The sequence below is a fragment of the Mesoplodon densirostris genome, chromosome 2, assembly GCF_025265405.1.
Source record: "Mesoplodon densirostris isolate mMesDen1 chromosome 2, mMesDen1 primary haplotype, whole genome shotgun sequence".
Taxonomy (NCBI): Eukaryota; Metazoa; Chordata; class Mammalia; order Artiodactyla; family Ziphiidae; genus Mesoplodon; species Mesoplodon densirostris.
In genome coordinates this window covers 85167454-85195050 of record NC_082662.1, presented here as the reverse complement: position 1 = coordinate 85195050, position 27597 = coordinate 85167454, and the positions used below count along the sequence as shown (strand labels likewise).

The 27597-nt window shown below is 38.9% G+C and overlaps 1 protein-coding gene across 2 annotated transcripts in view; it reads left to right on the top strand.

Annotated features, from left to right (window-relative positions):
- The first annotated feature begins 5851 nt into the window (after window positions 1–5851).
- The window catches only part of ARHGAP29 (Rho GTPase activating protein 29), a 76935-nt gene continuing 55189 nt past the window's right edge, over window positions 5852–27597 (top strand). Inside the window, exons 1-2 of one of the 2 annotated variants that reach the window (XM_060090157.1) lie at window positions 5852–5964; window positions 23467–23701. In XM_060090157.1, coding sequence (XP_059946140.1) covers window positions 23497–23701 — 205 coding nt within the window. In that variant the 5' untranslated portion in view covers window positions 5852–5964; window positions 23467–23496. Of the gene's footprint in view, window positions 5965–17566; window positions 17709–23466; window positions 23702–27597 lie in introns of those variants that run through there. The other variant, XM_060090156.1, reaches the window with a different exon arrangement.

Here is a 27597-nt window from a genome sequence, read left to right as displayed (position 1 = left end):
TATCTTTCAATAACTTTTCCAGAATGGAACTCTTTTTTTTCCTCTTGGTCCTTAGTTATTACCCAGAAGGAAGATGTTAGAAGTCAGCTTGATATTGTTCATTCTAACCATGAGGATTGTCTTCATCTATTCACAGGAAAGATCTAAAGCATTTCACCTTGCAACCCAGCTTGAGCTAACTCCGAAGCAAGGCAACTGACTGTCTTAATAGCTTGTTTGTCAGTCCATCTGTTCTCCAGCTTGCGTATACTAAGCTGATGGTTTCAGTGATATTACATAACAGGTATTTCATGAGATTTTTGGTTAGTAGGATATATGTTATGCTTGTGACCTCCTATAGTCTAATACCATGTAGCTCCCAGGAAAATTTAATTACACTGATGAACATCCTAAACTGAATATGTCATCAAGCACAGTAAGTATGTCAAATCCATCAGCAGCAAAGGATGTCAATCCATCAATGATTCTCAGTTACTATTTTTCAAGGTCTTTGACACAAAAGTTTACAGACATTTCGAGATGCCAATATTATAGGATTATTAAGTCATATATACTCTTTTTTCCTGTGTTTTATTTCTTCTAATTTAAGTCATACATTGTCAGCTATTGAATTAGTTTCAATATTAATTTAATTAATAATATTGAGTTTCAAAATAAAATCATTTAAATCCAGATATCTAAATGATTGAGTAATAATAGTTCTTCTGTTGCTATGGAATGTAATGTCCTCTTGAATGAACATAAAAGGAGATGTCGCTGAAACACGTTCATATAACTAAATATTTTTCAGCTTTTACAAGCAGTCCCTTCCCAACCCACTGGCAAGCGTGCCACAGGCAGCCACCCCTATATAAATACGCAGTTAGAAAGATAAACACTCATTAAAGTCCCTAGTGGTTGCATTGTTTCTCAGGGTTCAGCAATATTTGCTCAGTGTGTAAATAAAGAAAGAGATTAGCAATGTTTCCATTGGGCTCCACTCCTTCCTGAAGCCAGCCAGCCTTCTCCCTAGGAGAGAGGTGGTAATCTGTGCGTGTGTTCCAGAATGCCTCAGGACAACTTTCTACTTCAAGAGCAAACCAAGCTCCTCATTGGCTCCATGCTAAGCCACCCATTTTTTAAGGGTCATCATTTTTTAGTAACTTAATAAGTCAGACCTCTGAAATAATAGGAGTAAATTTGCAGAACAAATTCACATTTAAACATGTTAGTATAGCTTAAATATTTACACATAAATTAAGAACGATTCAGGTAGGGGCTTTGATCTAATTTCATAGACTTAGGGACATTTTAAAAGCTTAATTTATCAGCTGGTATAGAGAGATCCCTGGTCTTGGTTCCAGTCTACTTAGGCCAATGACTAACCGTGTGATCTCTGGGAAAACTGACCTGGGCTTTTTTTTTTTTTTTTTTTTTTTTAAATAAAATAAAGGAGAATGTAGTAGAGGAGCTCTAACATCCTCTGACTCTGAAAATTATAATATTCTTTTGGGGAAAACAGATCTCATCTTCCCATCTCATAAAGGTTTTTGTGAGGATCAGATGACATGATGTACTCCAAAGCACAGCGTCATCCACTGAATAGAATATGTAGGTGAGGAGTAGCTGTATTTGTTTACTTATCTAGTCAGTATCTGGTGGAATAGATGAAAGAAAACAATAGCAGAAAATGTTCACCCCTTCACTTTAAAGAAGGAAGGAAATAATTTAAGATTCTAGAGTTATTTATGGTTCTTTCAGATAAAGACTAGGTAAAGTAATTAAACTTGGCATGTGTTAGTATGTCAGTTATAAGCAGCTAATGTAAAATTTTTGTCAAACAAAGCAATATGTTTCTCATATCTGATAAAACTTTCAAAATGTTTAACTAATCTTTTTGAAAGATAAATCTAGTATTTGGGCTGTACTGTTAATTTCTTCAAACTATTTTATTTATTGATTAATTCCAAATACTTTTTCAGGAGCTGGGGATACAATGGTGAACAAAACAGGCAGAGTCCCTTTCATCATGGCACTGACATTTCCACACTAGTGAGAGGAAATGAAAAATACACAAATAAATTAATAACTATACCAAGTCAGTAGAGGGATACGTGTTATGGCACTTTATGGTATTTAAAGCAGGGTAAGTGATAAGTTTGCCCAACTCAATAAAAGTGCAGAAACCCTGTGGGACATCCAGATGGACCTAAAGGACCGGTGACTTCTGGCTTCTAGGCTGTAGAAACTTAAAAACTACCGTGTGATTAACCATGAACCTTTAGTTTTCATCCATGTACATGGAGCAGTTTTTGCTGTTATCTTCCTAAGTATGGGAATCTGGGCTCCCAAAATCAAAGCCCAGGCTTGCTTTAATGCTTGCAAGATGAGTCCTTGAACAAATAAAATTAACTATCGTAGCAAAAAAAATAAAGCAGAAGGAAGATACGGAGTATCAAAGAGGGGAATGCTCTTTTCTACAGAGAGGTCCGGGAACATGTCAATGACATGGAACATTTGAGCGGAGAATGGAAGGGAGCAAAGAGCAAGTCACATATATGGGGAGCCCCTTCCAGGCAGAGGGAACAGCAGAGGCAAGAGGGACCTTGGGGTATCAGGGGAACAGCAAAAAGGCCAGAGAGGCAGAGGAAGAATAAGAGTGAGTCCCCACTATTTTTTTCTAAGAAAAGTATGGTCAAATTTATCTTCTTTTTTTTTTTTGCAGTACGCGGGCCTCTCACTGTTGTGGCCTCTCCCGTTGCGGAGCACAGGCTCCAGACGCGCAGGCCCAGCGGCCGTGGCTCACGGGCCCAGCCGCTCCGCAGCATGTGGGATCTTCCCCGATCGGGGCACGAACCCGTGTCCCCTGCATCGGCAGGGGGACTCTCAACCACTGCGCCACCAGGGAAGCCCTTATGTTCATTTTAAGATCGATTTTCATAAAATCCAAAAGAAACTCTTTACTGAACTTTTGTTCTGTGCCTCAGTTTTTAATTCGTAAAATAGGGATGATAGTATTTCATAGGGTTGTTGTGAGGACTAAATGACTTACTAAATATAAAGAATAATTAAGACAGTGTCTAGCACAGAGTAAACCAGGGAGGGCTACTTATTATTACTATCATCATAATCATCATCTCTTTATTCACAACAATATCAATAATTCAATTTTTAGGCCAATAGTATAATTTGGCACCAATCATTAATTATCTGGAGAGCTTCCTTACACGTGTTAAGACATTAGGTAGAGTCATGGTATGTGGTGACTGAAGCACAGAGGTTTATGTCATCAGATGTCTTATAGAGAGCTTAAAATAACATAAACAAATTGGGCCTTAAAATTTAATATCTTAATCTAGACATAAAACGAGTATGATATCATATCCATATACTCACTTGAGTTTTTCTTTATTTTTTTCAGTTAATCTTACTCAGTTCCCACTCCTCAAGACAACACAGAATTCTTGGATGTTTGTAACATCTTTCACATTCATTTCCAGCATGTGGTCTGAATTGATTCCTTGTTTCTCAATTACAACCATCACAGAATCAAGATTAATAACCTGCTTGGTGAGTTTCGTCCACTTTGGAATCTGGAGCCTTTGTACTCACTGTGGCCCATCAGGCTCTCCGTGGTTCTTTCTGAGTGCTCCAGCAGTGAGGGGCAAAGACAGTCTCAGTGACTGGGAACATGCCTGCTTCCATTATCTCTTTTCCTCTCCCAGGCATTTAGCCATGGTTGAAGAGAGTCTGAAAGTGGATTGAAAGGTCACTAATATAACCCCTGTGCTTAGAATAATGCCTGGCACAATGGAGGTACTCAGTAAATATTGTCTGGTGGATGATGTTGTGCTCTCCTAAACAGGCTGTCACTGAAGCGTGACTGACAGGAAGAGCGCCTGTCCATTGTACTCTCCTTTGGGGCTGGGCTCCCACCTCCATCACTCACGTGGAACATCTGCCTTCATTATCAGCCCCTTCACCTCTGGGCACATGGTACCTGGGACCGTCTTTGCTTTAGACATGTGTTTTTTGTGGCCATTGCACTTGATTTCATTAGTTACAACAAATTGAACAGAGCTTACGGTAAAAAAGAAAATGCATCCTAGAAGGATTTTTATTCCTGGACACACTGGTCAGTCCCTAAACATTCCTCTAGAAAATACTTAGCAGGGACCCTTTGTGTACTGGACACAGACTTAGGTAACATAACACTGTAGACCTCCACAATATGATTAGTATAAATAAACATTGGTATTAGTAAAAAGTAAAAGACTGCATGAAAGTCAAAAGTGCCATAAGAATAAGGTTCCATGTACCATATAATATTAAATGGGATGACTAATTTTCAGTGAGAACAGAAGGCTTCAGAGCAGAGGTTGTATTCTCTCTATCACAGAAAGAATGAAGAACATTTCAACAGGCAGAGTAGTTATGTGTTATTAATAAATACTATAATTATAAAATAGCAATACTACACCATCTGTCATGAATGTTTCATTATTGATCCAGCATCCAATTATGCCTCTGATTTTTGTTTTTTGTCTCTGATTCCTCATCCTCCAAAGACGTGACCCTGAGCCATTTTAATCAAGAAACATTTATAGGTAAAAAATAAGTTGGCTTATAAGGGTAAATGCTGTGACAGTGTTATAAGATTTGGTGGAGGTATTTATTTCTTCTTTTCTTTACCAAACACATGAGCCACCTGTCCCAGATAACAGACCTTTTTTCCTTTTTAAAAAATTATTGAATTATAGTTCATTTACAGCAGATAACAGGTTTTTAATGTTCATTCTCAGTTAATTGTATTTATTTTATTGCAAAAATGAGTTGCCATTTTCCTCTGAGAATGTTTTTTAATATATTTCTCCCAACTAATGAAGAGGAGTGGAGAATATGGCAGATGTTTGATGTATTGAAAAAGGTTTAAGGAGAGGAAGAGATTGAGGAACTTTTCCAAATTCCCTTCCCATAATTTTACTTATTTACTCAGCTAATATTCACAGAGTGCCTGCTATGTCTCAGCATAGATGACAGGAAGGGTATTCTTGGTAGAGTTAAGTGTTACTACTATGTATTCTAACTATTCAATAGAAACGCTGTACTTTTTTCATTTTGATGTGTGATACAAATCTAGATAAATGCTTTAATTTTTGTTGTTCATTTTCCCTATAGCGTTGATGAGTCCCATCAGTAAAGGAGCATTAATGGTAAGAACCAAGTAGCATGATTAGGGGGACATGCATTCGACTAGTATTTATTGAGCAACTCCCACGGGCCTGGTACTGTACATAATAGTTGACGTTTTGGGTAATTTAGTTTTCTGAAAATGACAATCAGTCAAAGACAGAAAAGAGTGTGGCAGTTTTAAAGTTAAGCACAAAATGTATTTTTGTTCCTACAGGGAGAAGGAGGGTGTAGGCAGGGGTAGGACTAAATAAGTTGGGGACCAAATTCCTGACTGGAAGGAATTCAAAATGTCCACCTGAGAAATGTCCATTTAAACAACAAGGACCTGCTGCCTACTGGAGGATGCAAAAGGTGACTTATCCCTAAGGTTCCTCCGCCTGTCCTGCCGCAAGACGCACGGGGCGGCTAACACGTCCTGCAAGGCTCGGGACAGTTTACGGGCCGAGGCGAAGCTGACAGCGGGCGCTGGCCGCGCGAGAGCCAGTGGCCGGCCCCACCTGCCGCTGGCGCCCGTCCCCGCCCCCCGGGCGCGCGGGCCAATGGGCTGGGCCCTAGGGGGCGGGCCGCGGCCGGGCGGGAGGTGCGAGGCCGGGGGCGGGGCGGCCGGGGCTGCCGTGGTCGTGGCTGTAGTTGCAGGGGCGGCGGCGGCGCTTTGGCCGGGCGTCCGCGGGCCGTGGGGGATGGGAGCGGCGAGCTCCAGCCCTCGGCGGCGGCGGCGGCGGCGGAGGCGGAGGCGGCGGCCGTGAGTGTCGGGCGGGCGTCCGCGTCCGGGACGCGGGATGGAGCGCCGTGGTGAGTGGAGGGTGGCGGCGCTCGCTGCAGCCGCGGCTGGGGGCTGGGGTCACCCGCGCGGCCACCCACGAGTGGCCGTCCAGGGTCCGGGCGGCCCAGGAGGCGGCAGGGAGTGGAGGCAACTTAGGGCTGCGCTGGTGGCTGGCGGCGGCGGGTCGGGTCGGTGTCCCCGGGGCTCCTGGTCCTCCGGGAGGGGTCCGACCGGACGAGGGGCGCGGCGGGCGCGACAGGAGCGGAGGAGCGGGGAGGGCAAGAGCGGGTGTTGCAAGGACCGTCGGACCCCGTTGTCCCCAGTTAGGCGACGCCGGCCCGGCCGCTGGGGAGAGGCTCGCGGGGCGGACTTTACTCCCTTTCCAAGTCCCCCCTGAGCGTCTGTAGCCCCTCTCCCTTTTCTAACCACAGGCCCTCGTCTACCTTTAAGCGGAGTTCAGGAGGGGGCTCCTTTACTCCTTCCCGCCCCCTTTTGATTTCCTTAACCGGGTCTTCACATTTGTCTTCTTTACTTGGGATCTTTTTGGAAGTTTGGTGCCATTTTCTGAAATTTTAGTCTAACAAATGCAAAGGCTGAGATAAAATAACAAACACCTCGTGTTCCCTGTCTACCTTTTATCACACTTCGTCTCATCTAGTCCCGGCTGTTTATTTATTTATTTATTTTTGTTGGGGAGTCGGGAATGAAAAGTAGAAAAACACTCCCCTTTCTACCCAAGTGCCCTACTCTGGTGCATCACTGTCTTCACACTCCTCCCTCCCTCTCCCACCACCCCGACCCTCTCTCTCACACCCCTGTAGCCGTCCTACACACACACACACACACAACACACACACACACACACACACACACGCACGCACGCACGCGCGCGCTGACCCAGCCTGGTCCTAGGGCAAGCCCTGTGCTTTGCGAAATAGAAGTTGACAGGCGGGGGATTGCAGCTGTTAAGAGGAGAGGGGAGCGTATCCCTGTGAGTTTGTTTCCCAGGCTGTCCCAGGACTCCTGTTCCAAACCTCAGCTCCAAACCTCAGCTTGAGGGAAGGCCTTCCTTTGGCCAGAACAAAGTAGCCAGGGACTCTCCTTGTCTTTTGAGCCCCTCTGACATTTCCAGGGTCTATCTCGCTTTTTCTTCACCACTCCTCTTTAGAAACGAGGGGGAGGTTTGTTTACCAACTACCCCCACTGGTAGTATTTTGGTTTTTTTGTTTTGTTTGATCTTCAACATTGTCTATCTATCTCTAAGGGTGGATCTTTTAGGAGCTGTTAGGAGGTGAAAGTTCCAAGACGACGGTGGAGCCAAAATAACCAAAGAACTTTTTGTTGCACATTTACCTTTTCCTTTTCTCTTCTTCTTTGACAATTAGTTTCGCCCCTTTGTTCGGTTTGAGGGAGGGGAGTTTCCTGTTCAAGAAAAAGAATTCATAATTAAATATGAAAGTGAATATTTAGAATGAGTCAAGAAATTACAAATCAAATTATGAGTCTTGGAGACTTAAATCCCTTTCTTCAGAGATTTCTATAGGCAGTTGCCAAGAATGCATAGTTAGAAATGCTTCCTGATTGTAGGAACTGTGCAAGTGAGGACCCGGACACTTAAGCTTTATTAGCTTTATGGTACAAATAGCTTTAGTCTCCTGATTCTGAGAAAAGTTTTAGAGTGAATTTGAAGGGAAGTAAGATAGACCTGGGTTGAAAATGTTTCAGTCCCCAGATTGGCAGGAGATAAAACTTCGGCTGAGATGAAGAAAGTACTGTTCAGCAAATCTATGGTGGCTGGTCATTCCTGCTCTGCCCACCTCCCTAAAATAGAACATCCACCTAAATTATCAGCACCTTCACTTCCCAGCTGTAAAAGCCCTTGATCTAGGAATGTGTGCTTCTACAACCACTGCTGTTGGTCCCAGTGGTTAGTACTGCACTGAACAAAGCTCATGCCCAGAAGGTACCCTGGAAAGATTTTCATTCCTGTACCATTGGTGATACATTCAGCATTCGCTCAGAAAATTTAGTGTGATCCCACTCTGTGTTAGACAAGGTCCTGTGGAACCTTTCAGTCTGTTGGGTAGAAGTAGACAATTCCAAATAAATAGGGCCCAAGGTATAGTATCTTGGGTTACCCGAGAAAAGTATGTTGAATGTCCTATGGGAAAGTTAAAGGGATGATTTATTTTCAGTGGAGGGAATGGAAAGGCTTCTTGGAAGAAGTGATGTTTTGTGTGAGATTGAAGTTAATTAAGAGAATGATTTTAATAAGCACAGAAGGCAGAAGAATCCTTCGGGGCAGAATTGCTGGTTATCTCTAATACATACAAGGATGTTACTGATCAGCTTCCATGATTCTGCTTTGAAGGCTGTTTTGTTTGTTTTTAATTTCCCACCTCATCTCCAGTATAATGATGAGCCACAATACAGAAAGACACATTCATGTGTAAAGAAACAAGGAGGTTTAAAAGGAAGGTTAGGAACTCGTTTCAATATGGTGAGGATTTTTGTGGAGGGTTTGTATTTTCTTCCTTGCCTTTATCATTACTCTGATAAGCAAAAGAGCCATTTGATGATATTGCCTCCCTAGGATAAGGTTTTTTTTTCTTTTTCTTAAAAAATGTTCCAGTATTTGTCACTGAGAAAGTTTTCAAATATCATAGTCTTCCTTTCTAAGGAAGAAGATGGAAAATATTTTGAAAAATATTAAGGGAGAGAGGAAGTTGAATTTCAGGGATTATTCAAATAGAACCTTCTACAATTTTACTTTTAATTTACTTATCTAATATTCATTGAGCACTAAAAAATGATAACAGCTTTTTATACACTATGAGTGAGTTTTGACATTTGTATACACTCATGTAATGCCCGTAATCAAGATACAGAACATTTCCATTACTCCAAAAAGTAATGCTCATTTGGAACTCCCCCCACCTCCCATACTACAACCCTGTCATCAGGCAATCATTCGTGCTTTTTGTTACTAAAGATTAAGTTCATCTTTTCTAGAATTTCATGTAAAAGGAATCATACAGCATATATTCTTTTGTGCCTGACTTTCATTTGGCATAATGTTTTTGAGATTCACCCATGGGTTTTTACTACGTCATAGATATTTATTGTTAAGCAGCATTTCATTGTAAGGCTGTATCACAATTTGTTTAACCATTTATCTGTTGATGGACATTTGGGTTTCCAGTTTTTGACTCTAATGCTACGTACATTTGTGTACAAGTTTTTGGATGAATGTATTTTTCATTTTGGGAGGTTATATAAAAGAGTAGAATTCCTGGGTTGTATGGTAAATGTATGTTCAACTGTATAAGGAACTGCCAGGCTATTTTCCAAAGTGGTGTGTACCGTGTATAGCAGCAGTGTGTGGGAGTTTTAGTTGCTCTAAATCCTTCCTACACCAAAGTTGGTATTTCAGTCTAGCTAAAATTGAGAATTCCAGTAGATATTTAGTGGTATCTCATTGTGGCTTAAATTTGTGTTTCCCTGATACTAATGATGTTGAGCACTATTTCATGTGCTTATTGCCCAGTTGTGTGTCTTCTTTTTTGAAGTGTCTGTTGATCTTTTACTTATTAATTTATCGTGTTGTTCACTCTATTATTGAGTTGTAGGAGTTCTTGATGTAATTTGAATACAAGTCCCTTGTCAGATATTTTCTGCCAGTTTGTGGGCTTAACAGTTGTCTTTCAAAAAGCAGAAGCTTTAAATTTTGATGAAGTCCAGTTTACCAGTTTTTTTTTTTAATGGTTCTTGATTTTTGTGTCTGAGAAATTGTTCCCTGGATTTTCTCCCAAGTTTTCTTTTAGAATGGGGATCCTCAAACATATTCTTAAAGGACCAGATCATAAATATTTTAGGCTTACAGGCTACAGCACCTCAACCACTCAACTCTGCTGTTGTAGGGCAAAAACAGTTATTGACAGTACATAAACAGTTGGGCGTGGCTGTGTCCCCCCATAAATTTTATTTATAAAAACAAGCAGCTGCCTCCTCCAACTCCAGTATTTAAAAGACTGATAGTTTTAGGTTATATGTTTAGGTGTATGACACATTTTGAATTAATTTTAGGGTATGCTCTGAAGTAAGGATCAAGGATCATTTTTTTTCTCATATGGTTATTAAGTTATTTCAGCACCATTTATTGAAAAAACCATCTTTCCCCCTATTGAATTACTTTAGCAGCTTTTGAAAATCAACTGATTATATTTATGGGTCTGTTTCTAGACTCTATTCTATTCTGTTGATCTATGTCTATCTCTATACCAATATCACACTGTCTTGACAACTGTAGCTCTATAGTAAATCTTAAAATCAGGCATTGTGAATCTTCCAGGTTTGTTCTTCTTTTCAAAAATTTTTTGGCTGTTCAGATTTTTTACATATTTATATACATTTTAGACTCAGCCTATCAGTTTCTATAAAAAAGCCAGGAGGGATTTTTGTTTGGGATTGCTCGAACCTATAGGTCAATTTGAGAGAAATTAAAGCCTTAACAGTATTGAGTCTTCCAATCCATGAACATGGCATACTTATTGATTTATCCAGTTCTTTAACTTCTTGCCACTAGTGTTTTATAGTTTTAAATTTAGGATCTTGCACATGTTTTGACTAATTTATTCCTAAAAATATCTTGTTTTTTGATGTTATTATAACTGTTATTAGTTTCTAAAATGTCACTGTCCAATTGTTTGTTGCTAGTATATAGAAGTAAAATTGATTATGGTATATTGACCTTGTAATCTGTGGCCTTGCTGTATTCATTTATTGGTTGTAGTACCTTATTTATAGGTTCCTTAGGATTTTTGAGGTGCACAAACATGTCAACTTGTAATAAAGTGTTTCACTTCCTCCTTTTCAATCTGAGTGTATTTTATTTCTTGTTCTATTGTACTGGCTAAGACCTTCAGTAACAATATTGATCCTGATCTTAAGGGGAAAACATAGTCTTTCATTATTGACTATGATGTTAGCTGTAGATTTTTGTAGCTGTCTCTTATCAGGTTGAAGAAATTCTTTTCTATTCCTACTTTGGTGACTGCTTTAATCATGAAAGGTTGAAGAATTTTGTCAGATGCTTTTTCTGCATCTGTTAAGATGATCACGTGGTTTTTCTCTATTGAATATTAAACTAAGCTTGATTCTCGGGACAAACTTTCTTGGTTCTAATGTATTATTCTTTTTTATATATTGTTGGGTTTGACCTGCTAATACTGTGTTAGGAAATTTGATCTGTAGTTTTCTTGTAATATCTTTGTCAGCTTTCGGTATCAGAGTAGTGTTGACCTAATAAAATGAGTTGGGAAGTTTTCCTGCCTACTCTATTTTCTGAGAGTTTTTGTAGGACTATTTTATGTGGTTCAATAGATTTCATTAGCGAGGCCATCTGGGTCTGCAGTTTTCTTTGTGAGATATTTTAAATTATGAATCCAATTTCTTTAATACATATAAGGGTATCCAGATTTTCTATTTCTTGTGTTAGATTTGGTTATTTGTGTCTTTCGAGACATTTTTCCATTTTATTTGTGTTGTTGAATTTTTTGGCAAAGTTGTTTATAACATTCTCTTGTTTCTCTTTTAATATCTGTAGGGTCTGTACTGATGTTCCTTATTTCATTCATGATATTAGTAATTTGTGTTTTCTCTCTTTACTTTTTGATCAGTTCAGCAAGCTATTTATCTATTTAATTGATATTTTTAAAAAAACAACTTTTAGTTGAATTGATTTTTTTCTGTTTTCTGTCTTCTATATCATTGATTTCTACTCTTACCATTATTTCCTTCCTTTTACTTACTTCCTGTTCAATTTGCTCTTTGCTTTATAGCCTCTTAAAGTGGAAGCTTAAATCATTGATTTTAGGCCCCCCTTTGTTTCTTTTTTTTTTTTTTCTGCACGTGGGCTTTCTCTAGTTGCAGCGAGCGGGGGCTACTCTTTGTTGCGGTGTGAGGACTTCTCATTGCGGTGGCTCCTCTTGTTGCAGAGCACAGGCTCTAGGCATGCAGGCTCAGTAGTTGTGGCTCAGGGGCTTAGTTGCTCCATGGCATGTGGGATCTTCCTGGACCAGGGCTCGAACCCGTGTCCCCTACATTGGCAGGTGGAGTCTTAACCACTGTGCCACCAGGGAAGTCTCCCTCCTTTCTTTTTAATAAAGCATCTAAAGCTGAATATTTCTCTAACCACTGCTTTTACTGTGTAACTTACACATTTTGAAATATCATGTTTTCATTTTTATTCAGTTCAAAATATTTTCAAATTTGCCTTGTGAAAACTTAACCCATGGATGAGTTAAAAATATATTTTATAATTTCCAAATATTTGGGGATTTCCCAATTATCCTACTGTTATTTATTCCAAATTTAACTTTGTTTGGGTCAGAGAACATACACTATGATTTCAATTCTCTTAAACTTATTGGGACTTATTGTATGGTCCTACATATGGTCTATCTTAGTGAATATTTTATGTGTATTTGAAAAGACTGTGTATTCTGTTGTTGGGTAGAATTTTCTATAAATGTATATCAGGTCAAATTGGTTGATAGTATTATTTAAAATTTCTATATCCTTACAAATTTTCTCTTATTCTTTTTTTTTCTTGTCACACATTTTTCTTTGATCCACTTTTTAAAAAATTTAATTTAATTTTTAAAACAGCACGTTCTTATTAGTTACCTATTTTATACATATTAGTTATATATGTCAATCCCAATTTCCCAATTCATCCCTCGCCAGCTCCCCCACCCCTGCTTTCCCCCTTGGTGTCCATACGTTTGTTCTCTTATTTGTTCTCTTATATGTTCTATCAGTTAATGAAAGAGGATTGTTGAAATCTTAACTATCATTGAGATTTGTCTGTTTTTCCTCACATTTCTGTCAGGTTTTTCCTTGTATATTCTGAAGCCCTATTTTTAGGTGCATACACTTTTAAGATCATGTCTTTATGATGAATTGACTCTTTTATCATTATGAAATGTTACTCTTTATCCTTAGTAAAACGGGTTGTCTCATATAATAGAGCTACTTCTGCTTTCTTATGATTAGTATTTGCGTGGCATGTCTTTTTCTGTGGTTTTACTTTCAACCTATCTGTGTCTTTATATTTCAAGTCTGTTTCTTACAGGCAGTTATGTAGTTGAGTCTTAAGTTTTTATACAATTTGACAATCTCTGCCTTTTTATAGGGGTGTTTAGAGTATTTATATCTCATATAATTATTGATATGATTGGGTTTAAGCCTATAATCTTGTTGTTTGTCTTTAATTTTTCTCATCTGTTCTTCATTTCTTTTTTTTTTCTTGTCCTGCCTTTTTTTGGATTAATTTTTTAAATTCCATTTATGTCCACTGTTGGCTTATTAACTGTACCTCTGAAGATTTTAATATACGTTTTTAACTTATTATAATATACCTTCAAATAATATTATGCTATTTCACATATAATGTAAGAACCTTACTTTGATTTCCCTCCTCCCTTAATTTTTGCTATTGTGATACTTTTTGCTATCCAGCATATGCTGTAAATGCCACACACATTGTTATTACTTTTGTTTTAAATATCAGGGTTTTTTTTAAAGAAATTTACAAAATGAGGCTTGTTTTGAAGATTTGTTGGGGTGAGTCTAGAATACTATTTTAGTAGGACTGGGTTAGATGTACTACGAACAATGTCCTTCTGGGATCTCTCCTTGAGTATTCAACAGGTCTCTCTACTCTGGCTGATGAACACTCAGAGGTCTCCCAGACCTGCGAGAGCCCTGGGAATTGTTCAGCTACAGGTCCCTGGAAATTCTTTGTCTATCCTTGTGGGGATTCACCCTATACATATATAGCTTTGTATTCAGCAAGAAAATTAAAGAGTTGCCTATGCAAATTTCTGGAGCTCTTCTGCCTACCTTCTTCCTATCTGGTACTCTGTCCTATAGTTTCCAGCTGTCGCAGTCTCCCTGAACTATGATCCCTTTCTCCTCAACCTAGCAAGAGTACCACACTCTGTCTGGCTTCCTCCTTACATGCCATGGTCTAGAGCGTGTCTCCCGGCAGAAAGTTGGGGTGACTGTAGGGATCACCTCATTTGTTTGTGATCCCATCTCTCCAGGATCACAGTCCTGTGCTGTTTGTAGTCTAATGTCTGAAAACTGTATAGTGGAAGGGCAAGTCTGATCTCATTTATTCCTGCACTTGATGTATTTAAAATTTTAAGACTTTTTTTTTAAATCTGGAGATTTTCTTTTCATCGTTTTCCTTGCAATTTATTTGTTTAAGAAACTGTTGTTTGCTCTATAAAATGACCCACAGTCTAGATTTTACTGAGTGCATCCTGTGATGTAATTTAATATATTCCTTTGTGTTCAATATTGCTTATAAAGTGGTAATTGGGTCTAGAGCAAAGTTCCTCGACCTTGACACTATTGGCCATTTGGGTATGGGTAATTCTTTCTTAGGGGTAGAGGTGGGAGGGCTGAGGCGTGCTCTCTTGTGCAGGTAGGATGTTTGGCAGCATCCCTGGCTCTATTCACTAGATGTCAGTACAGCTCCTTCCCAGTTGTGACAATCAAAGATGTCTCCAGACATTGCAAAATGTTTTTAGAACCATATTCTGTTATGAAAAGTAGGCTACCTAAACTACAGAATCAACTTCAGGAATATGAAGATCCTTACCCAGCAAAAATAGCAATACTACCTATGTTAACACTGAAGAGAACACATGAAAAATATTTTAACAATATGCAAGTTGAGGCTTCATAGAATGACTGAAGAGCAATATCACAGAGGATGTGATTTCTGTTTTAGAAGGGAAAAATACTAGAGACAATAATAACGTAAAATGGTAAAAACACAATTTTAAGATGTTGGACTTCTACAATAGATATACAGATGGTTTTACTTTTTTTTTTAACCCTTTATAATTTAACTATAAACCAAGAATTTTGGAGTTGCACAAAGGTATCGTTTCAATAGTGTACTTTTCATACTTGAAACTTACTTGTGTGACATAAAATTTCTTTAAACAAAATGCAAGTTAGGGGGAATAAAACAACCCTTTTAATTTAAAAGTGAACCACCATTTTTGCTAATGTTTCCAAATATTGTATTCCTCCTTACTAAGGAAAAAGAGTAGAAAAGGTGACAGAAAATTAATCTATTTTTTTAAATGCTATAAGAGGAGGACTGGGATTGAGAGACTTCTCAAAATTTCCCTCAGATAACCGTACTTATAATTTAATGGTCTAATATTCGTTGACGATTCACTCTGTGCTGGTTCTATGCAGAATAGTTGGTTGTTTTTAGATGGTTTACAGGTAGATCTGGTGGGAAGGGTCTTGAGATTAACCCAGAGCAGATCCAAGGGGCAGACTTTCCTCCCTTGAGTTCCCTCAGGGTTACCCTGCCTCTACCTTCCATGGCCTTCAGAATCCTTTCCTCTCTCCCCCATTGGTGTCCTTCAGTTTAGTCATCAGTGGTGTCCATGGTGAGTGTCCATGGTGCATCATTCTTCTCCATTAGGATTTGAAGGAACATTTGGTTGTTTGGTGTCCCCAGCATTTTTAGTGCTTTTGATCTTGGCACAGTTATGTTTAAAGTTTTTAAAAATTAAGCAAAGATAAAAGAAATTATGATAAATAGAAATTAAGACAGCTCTACTATCTGCAAAATGATAGTAGAGCCCAGGTAATCAAGGAGCCTGAGGTTCTCATATTTATCCTTTCCAAGTAACAACCTAGGGCCCTAATTGGGTTTATTTGTCCAGAATTGTTTGGGTGTGAGAGGTGTCCGTCTCCCCTTTTTCTGTCCATGGGTAGTTTCCCCGTTTCTTTCTCTCTCTCTCTCTGTCATTTCTGTTTCTTTTCCTTATTCTGTCTGCATCTTATTTTCTCTTTCTCTGCCTCCATTTGTCTCTGCATCTTTCTTGGTCTTCTTTCTCTCTTCTCCACAATTGTTTCTCACCTTCTCACATCTCTTTCACGGCTTTTTCCTCTCCTTCCGTCCCATGTGCTCCTTTCTGTCTTTGTCACACCACCACTTCTACCTCACATACCCTTTCTCCCCATGAGGATCTTGTGCGAGACATTGTTCAACTTTAATAAGAAAAACAATCCTCTTTATTAAGGAAATGGTGATAATGGAATAAGAGTACAAAATAATTAATATACAGGTATTTAAAAATAGATATAAAGGGGTGTTTGAGATTGAGTGACTGCCTTATATTTCTTCCCCAAATCTTCCTTATGATTTAATAAGGGTTGGGATGCTCCAGCCCTCTTTTGCCCTGGGACCCCTGACCTCTCAGTTTGTTTCAGTTCAGGGCATCATCATTTTCCATGGTGAGAGTCCATGGTGCATTGTTCTTTTTAAGTGTGGTTAGAAGGAGAGTTTGGTTTTGAGGTTTCCTTAGTGCCTGTGGCATGTCCTTGGTACTGTTGTGTTTGGGGTTTGAAGGGGTAAATTTGTGTAAGTTGAGTCAGACAATTCCAGTGTGGAGCTAAAATATCCAAGACGCTGAGCATTTTCATATTTATCTTTTCCAAGTAGCACCTGAAGGGCCAAATTTGCTCTGTTTCCCCAACATTGTTTTTAGTATAAGGGTTCAAAGATATGAGAGATGTTCCTCTTCTCTTTGCCAATGAATGTTTTCTCCCTGTCTCACTACTTCACTTGTTGGCTCTCTCATGCTCACTTCCTTTTTGTCCCTGTAAGTAGGTAGTCTCTCCTTTCTCTTTTATTTCTCAATATTTTCTCTTTCTGCCTCCACCTGTCTCTGCCTTCCTTGGTTTTGCCCCCTCTCTCTCCCTATATCTGCAGCCCCGCTTTTGTCCTACTTCTCCTCACACTCTCCCGTGTCTTTTTCTGCTTTCTCCCACATGCGATAATATTTTTCTCTGCCTCCACCACTACCGCCAGCCACCCTGCCCATGTGCCCTCTGTTTCTCCATCAGTTCTTTCTGAATGTTCCAGAACTGAAATAACTAATGACGAGGCTTGTTCTCGTGAGTAGAATGATGTATGTAGAAGCTTTCAGCCCCTGCTGCTTTCTTTAATTATTCCATCTTTCTCAGACATTTTTCTCACTCTGAGCGAGTTTGAGAGTGCAGTTGAAGTAATATAGGTCTAAGTGGAAAATATGACCCTGTACAGAGGGCAGAGTAGTTGGCTGGTTTTGAGGAAGTTTATTCTTCCGGAAAGAAGCCTGGCCTGTGTTACACTTTACCTGTGTGGGGTCTTGTTTTTGTTTTCTTGAGTTGGAGAGAGAGGAACGAGGTGGCCAAAAGAAGTACCTCATAAAAAATGTAGATTGCTCATCCAAGAAAATTCCGATTTGCCAGATGAAGTCATCAGGTGACCTGTTCCTAAGGTTCCTCCGCCTGTCCTGCCGCAAGCCGCACGGGGCGGCTAACACGTCCTGCAAGGCTCGGGACAGTTTGCGGGCCGAGGCGAAGCTGACAGCCTGCGCCGGGCGCGCGAGAGCCAGTGGCCGGCCCCACCTGCCGCAGGCGCCCGTCCCCGCCCCCCGGGCGCGCGGGCCAATGGGCTGGGCCCCAGGGGGCGGGCTGCGGCCGGGCGGGAGGTGCGAGGACGGGGGCGGAGCGGCCGGGCCTGGCGTGGTCGTGGCTGTAGCTGCAGGGGCGGCGGCGGCGGCTGCTTGGCCGGGCGTCCGCGGGCCGTGGGGGATGGGAGCGGCGAGCTCCAGCCCTCGGCGGCGGCGGCGGCGGCCGTGAATGTCGGGCGGGCGTCCGCGTCCGTAACGCGGGATGGAGCGCCGCGGTGAGTGGAGGGTGGCGGCGCTCGCTGCGGCGGCGGCGGCGGCAGGGGCCTGGGGTCACCCGCGAGTTGCCGTCCGGGGTCCGGGCGGCCCAGGCGGCGGCCCGGAGTGGAGGCGACTGCGGGCTGCGCTGGGAGCCGGCGGCGGCGGGCCGGGCCGGTGTCCCCGGGACTCCTGGTCCTCCGGGAGGGGTCCGACCGGACTTTGGACGCGGCGGGCGCGGCAGGAGCGGAGGAGCGGGGTGGGCGCGAGCTGTGGCCCTGAGCAGATGATGAAGATAATAAAAGCAAACACAGCACGTCCCACGTTCGGCATACACATTCTAAGAGCGCTACATGTTTTAACTTCACGGGAGTTCCACGATTATTTAACTAATTTTTCACTCGGGGGAAACCTGTCGGAACACACAGACTAGTAATTGGCATAGTGTGATTTAAAGTCGGACAGTTTTGCTCCAGAATCTCTGCTCCCTACCGCTACGGAGTCTGATCGGATCCTGTCCCACCCCCCCACCCCCGCCCTGACAGCAGCCCCTCAATTCATCTGGGTCTCTGTCCAGAGATATCTTAGGATTTCCGTGGTGCATTGTTCTCGTCCCTGTCTTTTGAGCTGAGGGAGGGGTGTTTCGTTCCGAGGCCTCTTCAGCCTTCAGTGTTTTTTTCCCAATTCCGTTGTGGACGTGTTTGGGGCTTTTTTTTTTTTTTTTTCTTTTTGACGTGGGATCCCAAGTCTGAGACGTTTCAAGCTGGAGCGCTAGTGGTTCACGAGCCTTGTTTCTCCATATTCATCTTTTTTGACTCTCTTCCTCAATAAGGAATTGGCCTCATACCTCTTCTGAGAGGACTGTTAGTTGCTAAAGGCGGGAGCTGAGCGCCCCTTCCCCTTTCTCCAGGTGTCTCCGAGATGGTATCTCTTGTCCATCCCTATCAGTGCCTGCAGCCCTTTTTGGTTGCTCCATGTTCCCATTCTGTATTTAAATTCTGGGATGGGGAACGTGGTCTTTGGCATTGGGTAGTTTTGGAGAGCCCTGCCTGTCAGGAATGCTGGACATTCTGGAGGCGTGGGAGGTTGGGCAGCTTCATCTTCTTTAAACGTGCCTAATTCTAACTGCCCAGGAATGAAGTGTGTGTGCGTTGCACGCCTTTCTTTAGAAATTAGTTATTTGCATATTGTTGATAAAACTTTTTAACATGCCCCATTCTGTTTTTGTGAAAAGTGCATTTAAAAAACGTAATCAAAGACCTCCAGAATGAGTTTTTCTGAGTTTTAAAAAACATCTCTAGGTATCAGTAGATTCTTACCAATCAGAAATTTGTTGAAATAGCAGATTTCAGAAATATATGGCAGTTTTTCCTGAGGTAGAAATAGTAAGATAGGGAACTATTAAGTACAGATATTTGGGGTTGTTTTACTCTTCAGTTAGGCAGCCAGGTGCCTAAAATGAAAATACTTCTGTAAGGATACATTTGGGGAGGAGGAACATGGGGCAAGAACATTTGATTAACACAGGCTCCTGAAGTCTTGGAAAAGCCACATTCCAGGGTACCGGAAGTTAGTGTTCACATTTCTAATACACATATTACTTAGAATTTAGAACATATAGAGAAAGTAGTTTGGCACAGTGATTTTCTCTTTGCTACAAAGTTCTTTGCGAAGTGGATAAAATGCTTTTTTTATGTTGATGGTTTGGAGTTGGAAGAGATGCAGAGAATTAGGAGAGTTTCACAAATATTTTGCTCAGCAGTCTGTTTACACAGTTCAAACTTCACTTGGAAGCCATTTAGTAGGCTTCCATGAAGTCAGTTAAGTTTCTGGAATTGTTTCCCGTCCTATATTTCTTGCTCCCAATTTACAGATATATTGTAGTGAAGTCACATTTTGTTCATTACTTACGTATGTTAACAATCTCCCACAGTAAAGCACGCTAGTGATAATGGCTAACATTGAGTCTTCATGATGAACCAAGCGTTGTGCTAAGTGCTAAGTGCTTTCCATATTATTATCTCATTTAATTAAATTTCCAGTTGCAATCTGTTAGTAACTACATTTTATGTTACCACCAACTAGAGGATGTTCATTTTGGGACATGAGAAAGTAATGTGGATGATCTCGGAAAGTGTATAACCTCCAAACTTTCTCATTATCATAGTTCAATTTTGTGAAAGCTTGAATTAACTTTATGTTAATATTTTTTTCAACTGTAATGTTTCCTTTTTTCAGTTTGAAATATGAAAAGTAGTAAAGTATATGTAATAAAAGTAGTACATTGCTCACCGTAATCCCGACTAGAGGTAGAGTATAACCCCTTTTAGTTCCTTACTTCCCCATCGTTTTTGTTCGTTTACAGACATTCTTAGTCTTGACTAAATATATTCAAGCATTTCTGAAACACTTTTTACAACTTTGAGCTACTAATTTGACAGTTATAATTTTTTTTTTACTGAGATAGGTGAATTGTTTTATTCGAAGCTTGTGATATATGCTTTAAAATTTATAACCATCTTTTTACCAGTGACAGTGACCAATTTTCTAATTTACTGAACTAAAAGCCATCAAAATTAATCAGAGTGACTTTATTAAGTAAGCTGCAAAAGTAATAAATTAGGCTAATAGTCCTCTCAATTAACGATTTGTAAAAGAGCTGCCCAAACAAGGCACTTGAGTGTTTTGTTTGTTTTTGTTGGAGGGGAGACTTAGGACAATTTGGGGGACACTATTATTATACCTAAGTTCATTTTAGAAGTTATTTACACATTTAAGGATTAATGTTAAGGTTTGAAACTAGATTAAATGTAGAAATTGCATTTCCAGAAATAATTTGAGATTAATAAGAATACTGAATAAAGGAATTTTAAAAGCCATTGAAGAAGTGTCAGGACACCTTATTTAATAATCAGAAGTAGAGAAACAATAATAGAAATCAACCTTTGATTTCAGTTTTATGTACTCTTGCCTTTACTCAACTTCATATGCTTGGTTTTTTGGTAAGATACTATTTTAGAGACAGATTTTTAAAAACCGATTCTATTTTCCGTTCAAAACACTGCAACAATCCAGAGTTAAACATTTTTATTTCTGTTAAAATTAATTGAAACTTTATAAATTTTTAAAGTTTGTAAATTCATTATAAACTACTTATTTATTATTATTCATTATTAGTTCTGCAACTTCATCACTCATTCTGTGGACAGTTTTGAGTTGTTTATCCCTCATATGCCAAGCACTGTGCTATAAGCAGAGAACACTTGGTTAGCAAACATTGGTCATGATTTCCTTGAGATTATAGTCTGGATAGGGAGACACGAATCACCTATGAGAACTTTGATAAGTGCAGTGATGAAAAGTATAAGATAGTATAAAGTATGTAACAGGAGATTCTGTTCTAGTTTAGTGGTGGTGGTGGTGGTGGTTATGGGAGCAGGGAAGGTCCAGGAAGCTTTCTTTGAGGAAGTGATCTTTGAGCTGAGATCAGAATGAGTAAACAAAGAGGAAGGAGTAGTCCAGGCAAATGGAACTGCATATAGACAGGACCCTGAGTCCAACAGTTGGTGTTTCTCAAGTTGTAGGGACAGAACCCATTATAAGTCTGAGACCAATTTGTTGGGTTGCAATCGGCTTTTTAAAAAATGAAATGGGATAGGAAAGAAAACATCTGAGTACATCACCTGGCTCCTTAGCCAGAATCTGTTTTATGTTTATGCATTCCTACGCACACACCACACACAAACATAACATACCTAATGTGTATACTGGCTCCACTGTGGGTCATGGTAAACAAATACTGTTGGAAAAATGAGAAAGAGGTGTGTGTGGCAGGAGTGTTGAAAGTGTTGAGTAGGAATTGTGACTCCAGACGACGTTGCAGAAGTAGGTAGGAGCCAGATCTCATGCTGAGCCTTGTAGGGCACAATAGCTTCTCACTTGTCTTTTGGAAGAGTTTTGAGCAGAGAAATGACATGATGAGATTCATGTTTTGAAAATGTACTCACTACATTTGGAATGAGACAAGAATGGATGTGGAGAGATCATTAGGAAATTAGTAACAGCAGCTAGACTACTCCTTCCTCTTTGTCTACTCATTCTGATCTCAGCTCAAACATTTGAAAAATGTTTTAATGATAATGCTTGAGCTAATTTAATTCCTCCAGTCATTTCCTTTTTGATTTCAAACAAAATTAGGACTTTTAATTCCAGAAAGGTAAAAGGTAAGGATGAAGTAGAAACAAACTAAGATTTTCTTGAGTTCCAACTATGTGCCAGGTTTAGGTGTTTTAACATATGAAGTCTTTTACCTTTGTGTTCCCTTTTAGTCTTCATACAGCCTGTAAGCAAATTGTACAGGTCTTACATTTAGGAAGTATTCAGTAATGATTCAATTCTCAATCTTTCTCATAATAAAGATTGTGTTTTTATTATACCACCCTGAAATTACCAAAAATATGGCTCCAGTAATCATACATTTATTTGTTCAACCAATCCAGGTGTGTCAGATTAGTGGACATCTTTAGAACTTGTTTTCAGCAGAGAAATGTTCTTGATGAAAGGTGATAATCCAGAATATGTGTGTGTGGGGGGTATGTGTGTGTATGAGTATGCATTATTATTGAGAACATACTGTACTTGAATTTCTTTTATGTGTTGGACACTTCTATACCATTGTCTCTTTTTTTTTTTTTTTTTTTTTTTTTTTTGCGGTATGCGGGCCTCTCACTGTCGTGGCCTCCCCCGTTGCGGAGCACAGGCTCCGGACGCGCAGGCTCAGCGGCCATGGCTCACGGGCCCAGCCGCTCCGCAGCATATGGGATCCTCCCAGACCGGGGCACGAACCCGCATCCCCTGCATCGGCAGGCGGACTCTCAACCACTTGCGCCACCAGGGAGGCCCCCATTGTCTCTTTTAATGCTTACAATAATCTCATGAGGTAGGTATTGTCAGGATGTTATTTCCATTTTATAAATGAGTTTACCAAAGTGAGGAGATTAACAGCTTGTCAGGTCATGCATAGTAAGTGATGGAGGGGGATTTTGAAAACAGGTCTTTCTTTTTTCAAAGCTCATATTTCACCTTTATTTTTGAAGGTGATGTCATGGAGGGAGAATATTTTCTTCCACTAATTGACATTTCAGAATAACTTTTACAGTTTAAAAAATTCTGTACCTTAGGAGTTAAGAGGAAGTTTATTAAGAGCATGGGTTTTGGTGACAAGGCAGATGTGGGTTTAAGTACCAGTTCATTTGTCAGCTGAGAGCTTAAACAAATTATTTAACCTCCAAACCTCAGGTTCCTAACTTGTGAAATGAAGAGAATAGTAGCTTGCATATCATAGAGTTGTCAAGATTATTGGCACTTAATAAATGGAAGTTGCTTTATCAGTAATACAGGGTTTGTTGTTATTGTTTTATTTTTTTATTTTTTTTTAAATTTTTTTTATTTTTTATTTTTTTTGCTGTACGCGGGCCTCTCACTGTTGTGGCCTCCCCCATTGCGGAGCACAGGCTCCGGATGCACAGGCCCAGCGGCCATGGCTCACGGGCCCAGCCCCTCCGCGGCATGTGGGATCTTCCCAGACCGGGGCATGAACCCGTATCCCCTGCATCGGCAGGCGGACTCTCAACCACTGCGCCACCAGGGAAGCCCCAGTTGTTGTTATTGTTTTAAATAGAATATTGAGGCAGGCTTTGGGCTATTTGTGAAAATCTAGTATAATGTCTCCTGATTAATGTAGTATTTGTGTTTCTCTCTTTTTCTCACCCCCTTAAGGAGTTCCATTTTTTTGACTTATATGAAAGGATGATTGCTCACAAACAGAAAAAGACAAAGAAAAAACGTGTCTTGTCAACAGGCCAGCTCTCTACTGATGTTACAACTTCTGAAATGGGGCTCAAGTCCATAAATTCCAACTCCATTTTGGATCCTGATTACATCAAGGAGTTGGTGAATGATATCAGGAAGTTCTCCCATGTGTTACTATATTTGAAAGAAGCTATTCTTTCAGGTTCGTCAACTCTTTTCTCTTAGCATTCTTACTGAATAGTTTGTAAAATTTTAAATGCCAGCCTAGCTACAGATAAGTATTTACACAGTAGTAGCAACAGGGTATTCTGCTTTAGTTATTCTTTTTTTTTTTTTTTTTTTTGCCAAATGTTTGATGTTTACAGTGTAAAGTATTTTATAATCAGATACAGTGTAATACATAGTAGAAACTTTGGTAAGTGAGAGAACAAGAATACAAAAAAAAATTCATTCTTTGCTTCTTAGAAGTTGGACCCATTTGACATGGGAGATTTTTAGATAATTGGAATTTTAGCCGCCTTGTTAATGGTAACACAGTGCATTGTTTGGTCTTTAATATGCAGACTGATGTTTTTAATTTACATTGTTGACACTTCTGCCTGGATTCAGTTTTCTATATTGTTCCTAAAATAATCTAAAATCACCGATTTGAGTGAATTTTTTCCTCAAAAATCAAACTTAATTCTGTTTTGCTATTCTCTTCTTCACTTAAGAGATAATCACAGAATTTATTCTCTGTCTAGTTAGAAATGGATAATGGAGCATGAGACTTGATTCACCTCAAGTAAAGAGCTATATGTATTTGTACTCCCTGACTTGATCTTAGTACTTAAGTCTTTCAACTTTCCGTGCCTCTTTTATATCTAATTTTGATGGCAATTAATAATCATACAGTTCCTGTTCTTTTGTAATAAGTAGCAGTTCAATCCATATTCATAAAGGTATGTCTGGATGTAGAAAAATGAAGATTCCTAGTGTTACTTATATGAGACCTTCTGAGGCTTCATAGACATTTATAAGATTTCCATAAATATTTTCTGTGTTTATAAATTAGATATTCATTTTCTGACATGTGTTCCGAAAAACAGAGACTGCAACCATGTCTTCTATTTGTCCTAAACGCTGCTTTTAGGAGTTTATTTCTAACCTAATTTTAATTTTCAAGTTGAAATGCCCAAAATACCTGGACTTGAATTGTAGCCTCAAAATTTTAGTATTTGAATTTTCCTTAAAATGACAATCACATAAGTCATTCTTTTGACACTATATGTATGTTTTTAGAAAAGAATTTACTTACACTTCTGTTCATTTTAATAGCTTGAATTTGAAGTCTAATTATGGATAATTAAATGGTAATAAAGTTATCTGGTTAATGTGGAAAGATATTCTAAATACATTAAGCATTATACTGGTAACAGATTCATTACTAAAATAACACATCTGCCATTTATTTAAAGAACCATACCTTTGTAATAAAGACTTGTTCTTGACTGAGTTACTTGTTTTAAATTTGTTTTTTAATTTACACACAATAAAATGTACTCTTTTTGTTGTTGCTGGGTTAATTTTGAATTTGAAATTTAAAATGATGTATTAATTAACAAATCATTTACTTCACTTTAGGGTAAAATCTGATTTTATTTAATGTATCAATAAAAATAGGTTTTCATTAATATAAATAAGATTTTTAGTTAGGATATCTGTTTGTTTTTATTTGTTTTCCATAGGAGATTTATATCATTTGAAATCCTCATCTCGCATATTTATCCCTTGTTTCACAGATTTAAAATGATGGTAATTTAAAACAAGTTGGACCCACTCCTTATCTCCAGTTTTTTTATATGAGTTTTAATTTGTGAGTAAACAGTTCATAGGTTAGGAAGAAAGAGGACTGAAAGCTGATCCTAAGTGAGAAGAAAAGAGAAAATTGGTAATAAGTATAAGATAGCAAAAGGAGATTACCTTTTGAGGTAAAAGGGTGTGTGTGGAAATATATATATATATATTTTTTAGGAGTGTGTCTGTACTTGTCTCCTTGTTTTATTTAATTTATTTAATTTATTATTTGTTTTTAGACCTTTTATTTTATATTGGAGTATAGCCAATTAACAAAGTTTGTGATAGTTCCAGGTGCACAGCAATGTGACTCAAGGAAATATATTTTTTACAGAAATGTAATATTAAAAATCTGAAAGGGTGTTATTCTTTTAATAAGAAAACCAGTACTTCATAATTTAAGACTTGATTATATTGCTAATAATAAAAAAGCTTGCCGTTTATGATTGGTAAATTAATTTAAAAATGTGGAAACCATCTTTTGGGTAACCAACTCTCATTAGTAGGCAGTGGCCAGAGTATTTTCATTAATTTATCTTTGGATTGATTTTAATGCTTGGTTCTTCAGTCAGAGTTAAAAGGATTTATGTATGCCATCTCAGAATAAATCTTGGATTTAACAAGAATTTGTTTTCTGTCTTTGCATCATTGTTATCAAAATCTGGAAATATATTCTTTAGTTTATTTGAATTGATAGAACCTTTTTTGTTTGTTGTTTTCCTTAAGGGAGTATGTTAAACATATAAATTAACCTCATTATAGATGACAAGAAATGCTACATAATAATATGCTTCTTTAATTTTGCTCATGATTTTCAGCTTGTTAGAGTATCATACTATTTATTTAATAGAATTATTACAACAGTCACATGAGATCTTCAGGAAAACAGGTAAAAAGTTTAAATTCTGTAACTATTTAAGGTGGTGTTATTATATATGTTACTGGACATAGACATAGGCCATGCTTTTGTCTCTGGGTATTGAGAAATATCCCTGGACTTCTGCTGTTCTTTAGTACCAGCATAGTTGTAAACTGTGGCCACTGTTTTTATTTTGGACTGAGGGATCCTTGTCAGTATTGTATCAGCGGCCTTGCCAGTATTTTGTCTTTTGCCTCCTTAAAAGAAGGAAACCAAATTTTTGGTATTGTTTGTTACTTTTCAGTTCATGTCAGTTGGCTGTTAAAAAGCTAAAAAGTTAGCTTTTAAGAATATAGACTGTGGGTATACTAATCACCTTTCGATGTTATCTGAATACCATTTTCTCTATGTACTTTACCTGTATGAGGCAATGATGTGCAAAATCACTTGACTACTGCTTCAAGTGTTAAATCATGTTATTGAGACTAGGCTTAGGTTAATAGCTTTGTGATAGGTTTATAGCCACATTTCCCTTTCCTAAACTAGTTACAGAGATGATATATAATTGTATATGGTGCTTCACATTTTACAGAGTACTTTTACATACAAATGGTATATAATCATGCAGTCCCCACAAAGGCAGGTACTTTTAGACCTGTTTCACAGATGAGTTTTATGTATAATTTAGATTATGTGATTTCATCAACCTCTTATTGCTGATAGATAGTGGTTTCATTTGGAGCCCAGAGGTCATGAATGCAGAATGGTGTGTTCTTTTCTTGCTATCTCAGCTGCTTCACGTGGCAGGTACTATAAAAACACTGCTCAGTTTTCATTATTTTGTTAACCAATTCTGTTTTCCGTGGGGTTTATCTCGACCTGCACTATCCAATATGGTAGCCTCTAGACATATGGCTATTTAATTAAAATTTAAAATGCAGCTCAGTTGCAGTACCACGTTTCAAGTGCTTATTCACCACCTCTGGTTAGTGGCTACCATTTTGGATGGTGAAGTTATAAAAATTACCATAATTACAGAGATTTCTATCAGACAGTGATGGTATAGACATTTGGCTTTTATCAATCTTGAGAATATTGAGATGAATTTTTGAGCTCTTAAGTATTTTTGATTTGTATAGCATGAAAAGCAAACCTAGAAAAAGTTATTATTGGAGCAAATTAAGGAAAATTTTACCTAGAAATAGGAACTCTTGGAATCTATTTGGAATCTCCCTCAAATTGCCTTTGGAATGTTAGCTTTCATGCCATTCTTTGATTTGAACTAGCAGATCACTTTCCAAGCATTTTATACAAGTTGGTGCGATTGGTAGTAAGGAATGACAGAAAGAGCTCAGGAAAGAGATTCACACAATCTACGTTCTAGGCCTAGTTCTGCTATTAGC